Consider the following 14,608-nt stretch of genomic DNA (forward strand, 5'->3'; position numbering starts at 1 on the left):
CACCTGGTTGTGCTGACCCTTGGTGTTGCAGACTGGCTCTGGGGACTGAATTGTCACCTCTCTGCATTTGTACTCCCCATAAAATCATGACAGTAGCAGAGGACTTTTATTTTGACAAAATGAAAGACATTTTGACCATGACCGTTGCATAAAACCTCACCAGAATGCAGGACATTAAGTGTTCTGCCCTCACATGTTTCATGTGTGTGTCCCCAAATGTTGAAATGAAACCTATGCCCATGTTGACATTACACTTTTACTCCCAAATACACCACTGTCCTATCACAACATCACAAATGTGCACACACTTGTAAAATGCAGTATACATTTATGTATGATAATCACACTTTGTGACCTTCAATAGAGTAGCTGAGTGATGGGTGTTTTTGTTGCTGCGACAAATGACATGCAGTCTGTGCATGTTTGTTTTGAATTAGCCAGCACAAAAGTGTTTTTTATCATTGCATACTGGTGCAACACTGGGCATGTGTATGAAGCCGTAGTCCAGCCCCGCAAACCCGCCCACCACCCTCCCTCTTCCCTTCGGTGCGTCTCGGTCCGCCCGCAGCAGTCTCCTTCCCGGCGAGGTTTCACTACAGAGATGGCTGCGAAAGTGTGCAGATCAGTACTCCTGTTGTCCCGGAGCAGCGGAGCGGTGGCCGGCAGCCTCCCCGCACTTGTTGTCTCTTCACAGCGACATCATCAGCACATAAGACCGGTAAGTCCCAGGACGTCTGTGCGCACAGGGGGAGGTGTAGGACCGGGCAGGCAGGCTGGACCGGGAGAGAAAGCGGCGGTGGTGGCTGGGCTGGCTAAGGAAGTAAAGCTAACTAGCCTCAAGATTTACCGCTCATGTCTTTTCTTCACATTGCGCTTGACGGAAAGGTGAGGCTCTAGATGAGTCATGATATGTATCCCAACCCGGTGTCGAGTGGTTGTTTGAATCCACAGCGGGACGTGGAGCTTTGACAGAGGCAATGCAGTTTTTTGGAGGGCTGGTTGAAGCCCATCAACACCCCACTGGCGCTGCCCCGTCGTTTACTGTAACTAGCCTCCAGACTCTGCTCTGCTTTCACATAATGCCTCCGATCCCTCGTGTCCTTCAACTTTGCAGGCATATTTTTTTTCAGCCGGTGCTGATCTGGTTGTTGTGTGCGGATCTGAATGCGTCCCCGTTTAAGGTGTGGGGTTGTTTCTGCAGTAGATGTTGGGGCTGGTTTGAGCACCGACGTCGAAGGGATGGGTGTCTTATTTTTGTGCTGTTGCATTGAGGATGTTTGCAGCTTCGAGGCTGCAGTTTAGGGAAAGGTTTGCTTGACAGTCCATGACCGATGGTTCCCCTCATCTCTGTGCTCCTACATGGTGTGTGAACTGCAGCAGGCTGTGTGTGTGGTGGTGGTGCAGCAGCAGCAGCAGCAGCAGAAACTCAGAATAATGAACGTCTGCCCTGAGCCACTGAGGAAAACTACAGTTGTGCTGAGAGGGAGTGACAGATACTCACTGTTTATTCATGCACACACACACACACACACACACACACACACGAGACTCCACAAGAAACATGGAAGCCCACACTTGGATGATGTCAGACTCTCCAGCAGCCAGCCTGCTGTTTCTCCCCTCCCTGCGGGTGTTTCCCCATTCGGATGGGAGATCCTGGGTTTTTCTGCAAACTGATGCAGGTCCTTTAAAAGGCCACTGTAGCAAGACATGAAGCCTCAAAAATGCTTTCTATAACCAGGAGGTAATTGTGTTTACAAAACTGTCACCACAGTGCAATAGTTGCACATCTTGTTCCTGCCTCTATGACCCACTCCCTCTGCTAAAACTCTGAGCCTGTATACAGCAGCTGCCTGAGGAGGGAGGTGAGGCACAGGATGGACTTGAATACGAAAGAATGAGGAAGTCATTGCAGCTCAGGCCCTCACTGGAGCTAGGAATACTGCTGTGATGTTTTCTGTTATCTTTGACCATCTTTCTTATTCTCACTCTGTTTTCTGGTCACCACCTTTAACATCCACCACCCCCTTTATACAAACACTGGCACACTTGCCTCGGGCCATGAGAAATTAAATGAGGCTCGCCTTCCTGTGAAACAGGCCAGCCTAGAGGTTAAGTAGCTGTCAGGACAGTCTCACTTGGTCCACACATCTCCACGCTTTCCCCTGGTGCTGTCGCCCACTGTGAACTATTACAATAGAGCACATTTACTCCTGTGGAGAGGTTATATTCTCCCCTGCTCTGAAATGTAAGCTGGCCTGTTTAAACTGTAAACGATTTAACGGGTGAGTTGTGTCTCAGCAGAGATGGCCCTAATAAGTTTTCATTTTTATTTCAGCCTCCTCAGGTTGTAGTTTTGTTTGCCTGTCATGTGTCTTCGTCCAATCTGAGCGCTGCTGCCGCAGCTCCTAACGCAGGCCTGTCACTGTGTGACAGCCAAGCTTCTGTATTCATTTGTGAGTCCTTCACTGCAGTGTGGGAACTCTCAGTTTCTGGACTTGTGTCTATAAAGCTGCAGTGGGACACATACTTATGAGTTGCCATTAAGCACGTTGTGTCTGTAAGCGGGACATCTCAAAAGACAAATTTGCTGTCTGGAGCTCAATTTCAAGCAGCAGCTTCGACTTCTGCTTCAATAACGTGGTACAGATGTGATGGGTCAACTCTCCAGGGGTGCAGTGCAGACTGTGGGCTCCAAGGCTCACATTTAACCTGCACCTGATTACTATGGAGAATGCTGCTGTCCTGAAGCGTGGCAGGAGAGTTGAGTCATTGCGAATAAACGGTCCTTGTAAATGGGTTATAGATCACAGGATGAAGGTGGGTTTTTTGAAGTATGAGCACACTGAGTTAATATTTCTGTATGTTTGGTCTAAATTATAGGGGTTCATGTTGAAGTAAAAAAACAAAGTGTTTTCTTTAGGTATTTATTTCCATTTAAGCCGACATGTTCATTAAAGCTGAGCAGTTGGTGGCTGTAGTCTTTGAGGCCAGGGGGTCGAGGCCCGCTCCTGGCTTTTAATCCAATCAGTGTAGGAGTAAACTAATTTATCCCTGCTGCCTTCACAGGGCTCAGTAGTGAAGTTATCCGGATTAGTGTGATAAGAGAGTGACTGTCAGCTTTTGGCTGTTGTCTATTTAGAAGCATGATAAGATGGTTGAATGATTGATCAACCTGTCCACGCAGGCGGATTGATTAATGTAATCCTGCCATTCATGGACAAACTGGCTTCTATGCCCATTTATGATCTCAGACGTTCAGGTTTCAAGTTATTTATTTACAAATGCACAACGATGACAGAGGTAGTCGCCATTGAAAGTCTTGACTCTCAAGCTCTCTCCATCAATGCTGTGTGGCTATGTATAAAAAAGAAAATTAAACAAGTTAAAACAAAAGAAAATGAGAATCTAAGACATAGTTCAAGTTAAAATATGGGGATAATAAAATATTTTGGTATAATTGCAAATTAATTGGCTGAATGTTACCAGGAGTGTAATAGTCGTAGCTGATGATGTGTAGGTGCAACTAGGTAGGTTACCAAGGCGGAGTGGGTATGATCTCCTATTTATTCCAATAGCTTTTTGGCTAATAGGTGGATAAACTGTAAATGGCTTGAAAAAGAGGGGGTATACGTTACCCCCCTGCACATACCCTCCACTACAGCACTGCTCAAGAGTTCAGAAGTATTATGGCCTGCAAGGATGAAGCTGTCCCTGAGCCAGGAGGTGCAGGACTGGATGCTGCGGTACCGTCTGCCAGAAGGCAGCAGGCAGAACAGTTTGTGACTCGGGTGGTCGGGGTGTTTGATAATCCTTTTAGCTTTCTTCCTACACCGCTGGGCGTAGAGGTCCTCCGTGGATGGCAGCTCCCTGCCAATGATGTGCTGGGCAGTTTTTATATATATGACAGAGAATGGAAATCGGCGTATTGTATGGAGGACCCGAGATTTTGACATGACATGATGAATGGAATGTCACATTAGCTGTCATTTATGGGGTCAAGGCTAATGGATGATTTCATTCTTCACTTTAGAGTCTGATGATTGACAGGTGTATGGCCCTCTCCTCTCCTATATGGATTATAACTGATGACATATCAGTGCTTAAGCTGAATTGGCTGTTTATGACATGAGAGGTTGCCTGCACGTCTGTTCTCAGATCTTATCATATCATGTCTGGTACCTCTCCCGGAGAGGAACTGTAATAATCTCTGGTCAGCGGCAGCTGCACTGTTCCATCTTTTCATTGATATTGGATTACTATCTGCACACAGAGCCAATTTTAATGGGCATGAAGTGCAATTTAGAGGGTTTTCTTTAGTGGGTGAGAAAATTGATCGGCGTTTTCCTGCGGGGTTTCATAGACTCTTGCTGGGCTATATGAGACCAAGTGATACGATAGGATTTCAGTCAGTAAAGGTATGGCTACAGAAATGATTGATTTGTTGACTGGATATTCCAGCTTATCCATATACCGTACAATGTTCCTGCTACTGGTCTTTACATGCCTACATTTTCCATATTAGCATAACTGGCTTGGGTAAAGTGGCACCTATACTGGCCATACAGTATAAATAAACTGCTTCATGAAGTGCTTCTACAGTAAAAGACACAAAGAACTATTTCAGTGAAGTCATCTCAGGCTGTATGGACATGGAAGAAATTAAAAATTACTAGGGGCAGGATCATATTAATGAATAAGTAAGTATAGGGAAGGATCACATAAAAGAGAGCACTATCAAATTGCCAGCATGATGAAATATTATCAGGAATATAGTACTTTGCACCAGAAATAGCCTGGGCTCGGCCCAATAATCATCCAGAAATTAATTCAGAAGCATTACAGTGTAACTCTGCTGTAAGCCAGAGTTTCATATCTATCTCCACTAACTCGAACAACTGAGTAGTCCAGTCCACTACTGACAGTGCCCACCTCTTCAGTGTTTGAATTAGTTTTAGATAGTGAGCTGGAGAGCAATGAACAGGAAATAGAGGAGAGACAACCAATCTTGTATCGCCAGACAGGGCATGTTAGCTCGCTCTGCTTCAGTGGCAACCTATCTTAGTTAGACCAATGTCCAGATACAGAGTGACTGCATTTCCCTTGATTCATTTGCCCTTCTAGAGGACTTCAGTGCCCGTTAAAATCTTGATTGTGTCCCAAGCTGTGACCCCTGTGTGTCTGTATTGTTTCTATGGGGAACGATTTCCCAGAAATGAGGCCATGTTGCTACAGCATCATGTTCTTTGTTTTGTTCGTAAAGCAGCTTGTCCCTTTTAGTACTGCTGTTTACTCTCATTGGTGTGTGTGTGTGTGTGTGTGTGTGTGTGTGTGTGTGTAGGCAGGGGATCAGGGTAAAAGGTAAGGTAAAAAAATGGGTAGTAAACATGCAGCAGTTAATCATTTGATCGTCAAATAAGCAGCACAGTATGCTGGGAGATAAAAACATGGAAAGATATTATTAATGTTGTGCACCCTGAAAAATTGAATAGCAGTCTGATGTTGTGTAATCCACCGTTCTTGTTATTCCTAATCCCCCAAAAAACAAACAGTGGAGAATTGTGAGGACACAGAAGCTTGGAAAATGTTCAGCAGTGAAAGAAACGGTTTCCCTAGATAATAGATTATCTGGAAACACTAACATTTACTATCTAGTTGAAACAAAACGCTTCTCTTTTAGATAAGAAAACGGTCCTGGAGCAACTTGGCTGTGACTGGAGACAACCCAGATACCACATGTGTAAACCTATGCACTCGTGACAAACACTGCTGATACTTCATTGGCTGGTATGCCCAAACTGTCACCAAGAATTTCAAGGATGTTGAAAATTGAGCCGACCTCAAAGCAATGTGGTAACGAGACCCGTCGATGTTTGGTATTCTGTCACTTCACTGAGAAGTTGTTTGGAATTTGTCTGGAACTAGTCCGGCTATACAACTGGGTTCAGCCATAGTAAGTAATGAGCCACACCTGTATGTATATTCATACTCCCTCACTCGAGCAGAGCTATACGTCTCATTCTCACCTGTGCGAACTTACATTTCCATGCCTTTGCTGGCATCTCATGGCGGCATAGTGAAAACGTCATGCATTGTCTCCCCATCAAACAAAATGACAAGTGTGCATTGTCATCTTAGTACAGTGATGAAATGCTGATGGCTTTAGTGGCTGTGTGTCTGACAGAGCTCCTGTCGGCTCAAGTGGCGATCACCCCGGCGAGCAGCAGCCAGAGTAATTTCCAATGTCAGCTTTGGTCTGGGAGTTGTATGGCTGACCTGGCAGGCGTTCTGCTCTGAAACTGAGAGTGCTGCATTTGTTCTGCTGCACCCTCTTTTTGACATTTTTCTACAGAGTTTTCATCATCCATCTCACTGTTTCCAATACAATTAGGTTGCCCGGTCTGTGTGATAGTTGAGCTAAAGCCTGAGTGGGTTTTATCAGTTTACAGTGACATACAGTAGCTCTTGATTAAATAAGCTGTAGGCAACTTTGTTGTTATTGTATAGCGGTAATCACATTTCAGCATCTTATGGTAAAACAGCTTCTACTGCAGGTATTTTTACACATTCCCCATGAACAGCTGTGGATTTTGTCACTATATAACTGCATCTTTTCAGCTGATTCATGGGTAAAGGGAGAAAAACTCACTTTGTTACTCCTCTCTGCTGGCTCTCCAGACATATGCCAGTGCGTGTCCTGTTTCCCCTGTGTCTTCTTCTTCTAATTTCCCTGCGCTCTCCAAGTCCATCACATTACAGCACCTGCTCAGCACGGTAACCTTTCTCACGCTCACCAGCTGTTTGCCCTGCGGTCAAATAGAACTGTCCTCGAAGGTGGAAAGGTTTAGTATTAGTATTCTATATTTGAATTTAGCAAGCATGGCGGCTGCATCTCCAGCTGTCTCCTTCTTTATATCTATAGTGCAGTTATTATTTTAATGCCTCAACTCCTTAGTAGACTTAAGGGCTACATGCGTCTGTAATCTGCTGTTCATTATAGATGCTGTAGCATTGTAATGGATGAGACTATTGTGATAGACGAAGTCCTCATTAGTTCTCTGGAAGGGATTTCACCCTTGAAGTGGTAAATGACTGGTGAACTTCTGCTGTTGGCGTGGACTAATTAGCTGCATCCCATGTTTCTGTGTGGCCCAGCGTGTCTCCACTCAAGTCTGAAAAGGACATTAAACTAGGCCAACGTGTGTAATGTGATGATGGATGGAGGCGACGCTTGGTTACCCCCTCTCATCTCTGGGATGTCGGGCTGGTGGTGTCCTCTGCCAGGAGGGCAGGTGAGGCTGCTGCTAGTACCTGAAGGTCACCAGCAGCACAGCCTTTCATGTATTAGGTGTGGGATTGGGCTCATTATTGTGACAGCAAAACTAATCTGTGGCAGCGCCGGGGTCCAAATGAGCAGTGTAAATTACACTGGGTAGATTTGGCTTGTATGAAGGTCAGCTGTGGCCAGATCTGTCAAAGAATGTGTGACAGATATGTGAAAGCTTTTCCAGATTGTGCTGTCCTGCAGTCATTTTATGTGGGTCAGTGGGTCTAGACCAGTTTGTCTCTGCCATACCTAGATGAGCACGGCAGCTTTTAAGTATTGCAGTACTCAGTATTGCATTTCTGCTGCCAGAACGGTTTCATTTAATACTGTATGTGGTCATCTTAATTCTGCAGTTCAGATACTGTATGTCCTGTTGTGGGCTTCTGTGGTCTTAAAAGTCATGTTTTATTCATTTATTTCATTTTGATTTACATAAAACCTTGGCAAATGGAAAATTTCACAGTAGCAACAAAATTACAATGGAGGAACAATATGAGGGCCAGAGAGTCGGTTATACCTGCAGGCCAGAGAACCTTAAAAATAGGACGACCTTGAATGCAAATAACCATTATGTGAGTATGCTAATATCTTACCTGAGTGTACTCATGTGTAATTGTCTACCTTTCCCTTGTTGAACGGGTTTCCCTTCTGGCTCCTCACAAGGTGCTGTCACACCAAAATTCTCTCCTGGGTCATTTCAGTAAAAAATGGGGACAAGATGCATTAGCTTCCTGTCGCAAATTGATCCTACCTTGTTCTCTTTGCAGAGTTCAGTTTGACAGAACGTCGCCCTGCAAAATATCAAGACTCTCCAATATGCAGCTAATTAGCGAGAGGCGGGGGGGGGTTGGGATTGACCTCTCCTTCAGGAAGTATTGATTGTTTATACCCTTGTTTGCTGGTCACGGTGAATTAATACAAGCAGCTAGTCAGGACGGATGCTGGCTGAGTGCAGAGACATTGACAGTGGGTAGTGACTATTAGGTTTAATGAAATAGGTGTATCATTTTCAACTTGTGAATGCTAGCTCCAGCAACTGCTGTGTGCAAGTCATTATTGCATACCAACAATATGTTCTGTTTCACCTCCTTTTCCCCCCAAAGCATTCAAGTAAATGTAATCTTGCTAATTCAGATCTGCTCACACTTTCATACTGTGTGCACACTCCGAGCGACGAAGCTACAGCATGGCTAGCTACATTATCGATGAATCACTGTTGAAGTGTTGCTCAAGCAGTTGTGATGTCATCATGGGCAGGTTGCTACTTGCAACAAAGCACCTCGACTCAACATCGTCTAAGGCAAAAAAATATCTATGCTTTCGATCAGTGTCTGAGCCCCATTTTAACATCACATTTTGCCTCCCCATTACATCCCTGTGTTCACTGCAATACTCAGAAAGCTAGCATAGCACCAGCTAATAAGCTAAATAACACAGTGCCACAGTTGGAAACAAAACATATGATTGGTTGACTTTTCACTGCGTCATTGAAGCGCTGAAAAAAAATGCTTCAATCCATGGCAAGTCGGAAGTTGATAATTCTGAGTTGGAATTCCCAATATCCGATCTAAATGCTTCCCGGTGTATTTGTTTGGGAAAACATGGACGCCTGCAGCAAACTGATGTTTGTTTGTCAAGTTTATTAGCTTGACAAGCATCTACAGAGGACCCAAACCATTTGCCACAGCGTAATAAGCAAAGAGAAGTACCGTATAAACAAGTCAACTGTATTGCTAGTCTTTGCTTATTCAAATAATGCGTAACAGCTTAAAACTCTGCAAACAGGTGCAGAGCGTATTTGTGTAAACCACAACAGCCAATAGCAGAGTTGTTGTATGCATTTGTTTTGTGTGGACAGATGCTGAGATACCCATGCTTGCAAAGACTTCCATCAAGCACAAATCAACTGAATGGTAATGGGAATGGCAGCTACAATGGCATGTCCATTGCACTTTTCCATGTGTAGGTAGTTTTTTTTTTCTGGGTTCCAAGTACAATGGATTGCAAGGAAATTTGAGGCCGGCTCAACTTTGATGTGTAGCGCATCACGTCGGCACTTTTGCAGCTGTTGCTGTGTTACCCATAGTGCGAATCCAGCATTACTCAGAGGTACAACCCTCCTACTTAAATATACTCGCAACCCCCGATGCAAATGTGTCTGAGTTGCAGATATACATACTTAGGTAAAGCAGGCACACGAGTCAAGATATACTAATGAAAATAAAACCTGTAATCAGATTATTGTGTGTCGAGCTTCTCCTATCAGCTCCGTGATAGAGCTGTATTCTCTGAACCCACTCTGCTCCCACTTATCTACATTGCGCCGCTTTATTGAATTGAACAGTACGATATATGAAATCTGACAGATCCATAAATTACAATCGTGCAGTTTAAAGCAGAAAACAATCATATCAGGGCAGGGCAGCAAGAGGAGAATCACCATTGTGGGCACAGGCAGGCAGGAGTGAAGAAACTGGCTTAGCCGTCAACAATGAGGCAGCTCTTAATTTGAACCGGTACCATTATGTATGAATGAGTCCTGTTTTCCTGATGGGGTAATGGCTGGGATGTTGTTCAGAGGAATGTTGGGTTTCTGTGTTGTGAGGATTCCCTCGGCCTCCGTTTCACCTCTTTCACTGAAGAGGAAGTAGCTGAGAACGGCTGTTTCTCATTACAGCTTCCCCCAACTCACTGCCAGCAGAACTGAAGGGATTATTGCACATGTCTAACTACAAAACACTTGGCCTTGAAACTAGAGTTTTGCTCAGAAGACCATTACTCTGTTTTAAATTAGTAGGTAAAAATGTGTTTGACTTTTTCTGTCTTGGTAGAACTGCTGCTGCCAACTTCAGATTAGCTGTGAATATCAGCCACCCCCCAAACTATAACGAGCACCATTTCTAGAAGAATACATCGAAATGAGATCAATCATATATGATGGTGAAGCAGGAGCATTTAAGATCCTTGACAGCTGATTTGAGTGTCATTGCTCTGTAAATTATTTATGCATGCATATAAGTCATGTAGAAACTCTTTTGGAGGAATAAGTGATACATTACAAGACATTTGAGGACACAAATCTGTTACATTTGGTTATAGTTTAACCAAAATAGAATACAACACCACTGAAGGCAAACCTTTAAATCCAAATAAAGTGCACAAATTACAATAGGGTTCACTTTCAAAGGGGACCCCTGCAAACTTTAACAAGGCTAATAGCACTCTAATCGCTTGGATGCACCCCTCCCCCCCCACACACACAGACAAGCTCATAAGTAGTCCTTTTGTTCCTGCTGGATCAATTTACTGGGTTAATGACAGGAGGGCTTGACATTTTCAAGTTCGTTACACCTTTTTTGGCCCGCTGATTTGAGAGTACAGGCCAGTGTCTCCTCGGATAACAGCAGTTGATCTCCGGGGACTGATGAGGCTGCTCTGCAGGAATGAAAATCTGCATGCTTTTCAGAGTTTATCTGAGTAGTGAAACATAAGGGTGTTAGGTTACCGGGGAAATGAGGGCCTTGCTGGTCATGGTTAAACAGGATGTATGGAGAGCTGTGACATCATCCTTGTGTTGAGGTCGTTGTGGCTAGTGGGAGTGTGTGTCGACTGGAGAGGAATTCTCTCTCCATGGCTGCTTAGTGAGGCACAGTGCCAAGCGGGCTGCTGTTTTTTGTTCCTTTTTAGCATTGGCTCACTTTGCTACCCTGGGTGGTTGGCAGGCGTTCGTCACAGCCGTCATGAGGGCTTGTGTAAACTTGCATATATATTACAACTCCACGCTTTGTGCTGAGAGCAAATCAAAGAAGCTTACAGCTTTGACATTTCTCCTTAAAGGGTAGAAGGGTATTTTAGGGGAAGTTGAACTTGTCATCACATGTTCTTGTGATCAAAGCACATCCAAAAGAAGAATGACAAAAGAAAGTATATTTGTTGATACAAATGCAGTAGCATAATGGTGTAGTATCTTTGCAACATTTCCCAGGAATGCCATTTAAAGTCATTGTGTGGATTTTTTCACCACTAATGGCCCTAATGAGCATTGTTTTTGTCAGTGGGCCACGTTTTTGCTTGTATTTTGTGCACAGGCTTAAGGATGCTGTCCAAGAGTTGGTGGCAGTAACATGCCAAGAAATGAAGTATTGCACCAGTGAAGACAGGCAAGAAGATTGCTAACAAAATTGAAAAAAAAAAAAGATAATTAAAACTGACTTTTCAAACGTTTTATGAGGAGGGATACACATTCAACACATTATAGGCTTGAACACAATCAACACTATGAATTGATCTTGCTCCTATTCTATAGTGTTCAGTACAAGAAAAGTGATTTTCCTTTATCCACGGAAAATCCAGTAATTCTGAGCCATCAATGATTTTCCCTGGGGCACAACGCTCCTGAACTATGAGGCAATGCAACATTCACCCCCTGTCATTTGTTGGCCAGTTGGTCAGGCGAGTGAAAGTCAAGCTGTTATTCACTTTAGGATGTTAAAATGTCAGTCATGTATATAACTATGGTTCTATGAATTGTGGCAGACCACCAGAGACAATCTATGGGCACTAAAGGTCCAGTGTGTAGGATTCAGTGGCATCCGGCGGTGAGGCTGCAGAATTGAAATTTTTACCGTATGCCAAGAGGGTAGGAGACCTACGGTGGCTGATGCAAAAACGCAAATGGCCGTATCTAGTATGGTTTGGTTACTGTAGAAACAACATGGCGGACGTGGGAGAGGACCCGCTCTGTATGTTAATATAAAAGGCTCATTCTAAGGTAACAAAAACACAATGATTCTTATCTTTAGAAGATTATAAACTAATGAAAACATTGTTATTATATACCATTTCTGTCAAACGATGCCTCTAAATCCTACACAATGGACCTTTACAATGGTTGAAAATGTGTCTTTAAGTATGTAAATCCCCAGTCGTGACAATTCAGCACTCTCCTAACAAAGAGAGAAAAAACAGGTGGCACAAGGTCTTTTAACATGAAACAACTGGGTGTCTCAGAAGGCACACAGGCACAAGTGGTTGCCTGGCAGCTGCTCAGAGACGACATGTGGTCTGAAAAGTCACGACAGGAAAAGGGATGTCTGGCGGTACCAAGCCATTGTTTCATGGCTTGGAATTCTAGAGCTTCAATGGTGTGTTTCAGTGGACCAAATGCCCACTTGTCCAACAGCCCAGTATCCCGGAAACAAATGCCCATCGGTCTGAAAGAAAAGGCTACACACTCTCCCATTCAAAAACGCATGGCTAATTATAATGCAGAATGATGTCATTTGCCCTTCCTACTATGGCAAAAGAATGACCCGCCCTAGTCTGCCTCTGATTGGCTTAGCCTGATATTCTACCCAGACCCTAACCAGTCTCACTCCTCATACCTAAACCTAACCAACCCACCTAAGGCAAAGAGTTCTAGCCATTCAGGGGCAGAGTAGAGCAGGAGATGCCTTAGCCATAGTAGGAAGGTTCAATGACGTCATTCTGTATATAATTAGGTATGGGCCCTTTGGAGCGACTGTTTGTTTGTGGGATACTGTGGCCGTCGGTCCAGTAGTACATTTTTCAAACTGTTGGGGCTTTGGAATTACGAGCCATCAGAACAATGGACAGTCCCCCGTCTGCCACCCACAAACAACATAGTACACAGGAGTGAAACAGGCTCTGCTGTTCTCTCTCTTGTTGTTGCTCCAGGAGCTTCGATGCCCCTTTATGCTGACTCACAAAACTTTTTATCTGTATTGTCCCTTTTCACTTTTCTACCACCAGCCCCGCTCGCTGCCTGAAACAAGCTGTCTGTGTTTTGTGAATGATGCTTGTAAGAATCTCATTATACAACCAGAAGTCAAGAACTGAGATTGATCAGACTCTGAGCACATCCAGGGAGTCAATGAGCCCCAGAAAGCAAGACTTTCTGTTCGGCCTGGCGCCCAGTTTGTTTGCTCTGTAATTACCCAGGTTGTAGCAGTGCCATGGTAGACACAAGCACACACAGGGGATTCACCATGGAGAAAACAAACAAAGATGCACACCTCGGCCAAACAATGGACTCCAAGCCCTCAAGTGCAATTGTTTTTATTTGTAATGATTAGCTGGACCAGAGAGGAAAGCCAAACACGTCTCATTCTGGTCACGACAAGCTCCATCATAACCCGAGCTTGTGTTTTTGGTGTGCGTGTACAATTTTGCTGCTCTGCAAGGTGAATATTGTAATAGCTTCCTGTTGATAGGAACCTTGCTTCCTCTGGCTACTTAACTGCTAGTTTTCAATGAATCAGGGCTCTGAGCTATAAGCCTTGTCCCTTTTAATTAACTCCTATATCAGCACAAGTGGATCAATAGCTGGACACATGCGAGGAATAGACATGCCCGTTTCAGAGAGCTCAGCTGAGGTTGTATGGAAGAGGTGAGGAGAGGTCAGATATGAGATAGGTTGGTGCTGCTGGTGGGGGTTAAGGCTGTCTTTGCTGCCTCAGCACTTCGGAGCCTCGTTCACACCAACTAGTCATTTTAATGGTACTCTATATATCTGTGTGGATTGGAGGTTTTGACGAGATAATCCTATTAAAGGTAGGCCAGGGCAATATATCTATATTATATTGACATCGTCCGTGGTATAGTGGTAGTTGATGAGGTAAGCGTACTACTGGGTAGATGGGTAGGTTACTGAGGAGAAGGAGGGTATACTCTCCTTCACATTCCAGTGGCTTTTAGCCAGAAAAAAGAGGTGGGTATACCTTGTATGCCTGGGTATACCCTTCACTACACTACTGGACATCAGGATATGGACTCATTTTAGATATTGGGTATCATAATATCATAAATTTTGTCTTCTCTGGGTTTTCATTGTTGTATTACAGTAAAGTGATGTAATTTTATGAACTTAACAGACTGTTGTAGCTGTTCTGTTATATGCCTTTACCCACTTAGTCACTATATCTACGTTATTAATTATTATTTATCAAAAATCACATTGTGCAACTATTTTGTGAAAGCACCAATAGTCACCCCAACAATATCTTTGGGATATCAAGATGTTTGATAAAAAATATTGCGATATTTGATATTCTTAAGTATAGATATATTTTTGACCAAATACACACACACTTTAGATGATGTTAAAGCCGCTACAAGGAACTTTTAACTGGATGTGCAAAAGTCTCTCGTTTCTGCTGATGTCTGTGCGTGACCTACAACAGCAAATGAGACCATTGGTGTGAAGATAAGCTATTTCTATATAGTGTATATCCATACCTTTAGGAAACTGTCTCTGGGTCC

At 43.8% G+C, this 14,608-nt stretch overlaps 1 protein-coding gene across 2 annotated transcripts in view; it reads left to right on the forward strand.

Moving 5' to 3' along the window:
* The first annotated feature begins 542 nt into the window (after window positions 1–542).
* mcu (mitochondrial calcium uniporter) overlaps window positions 543–14,608 on the forward strand; it is a 68,016-nt gene continuing 53,950 nt past the window's right edge. The window contains exon 1 of one of the 2 annotated variants that reach the window (XM_050070603.1): window positions 543–718. In XM_050070603.1, the coding sequence (XP_049926560.1) occupies window positions 602–718 (117 nt within the window). In that variant the 5' untranslated portion in view covers window positions 543–601. The remainder of the gene's footprint in view (window positions 719–14,608) is intronic. The other variant, XM_050070602.1, reaches the window with a different exon arrangement.

Source organism: Epinephelus moara, chromosome 19 (genome assembly GCF_006386435.1).
Source record: "Epinephelus moara isolate mb chromosome 19, YSFRI_EMoa_1.0, whole genome shotgun sequence".
NCBI classification, from domain to species: Eukaryota; Metazoa; Chordata; class Actinopteri; order Perciformes; family Serranidae; genus Epinephelus; species Epinephelus moara.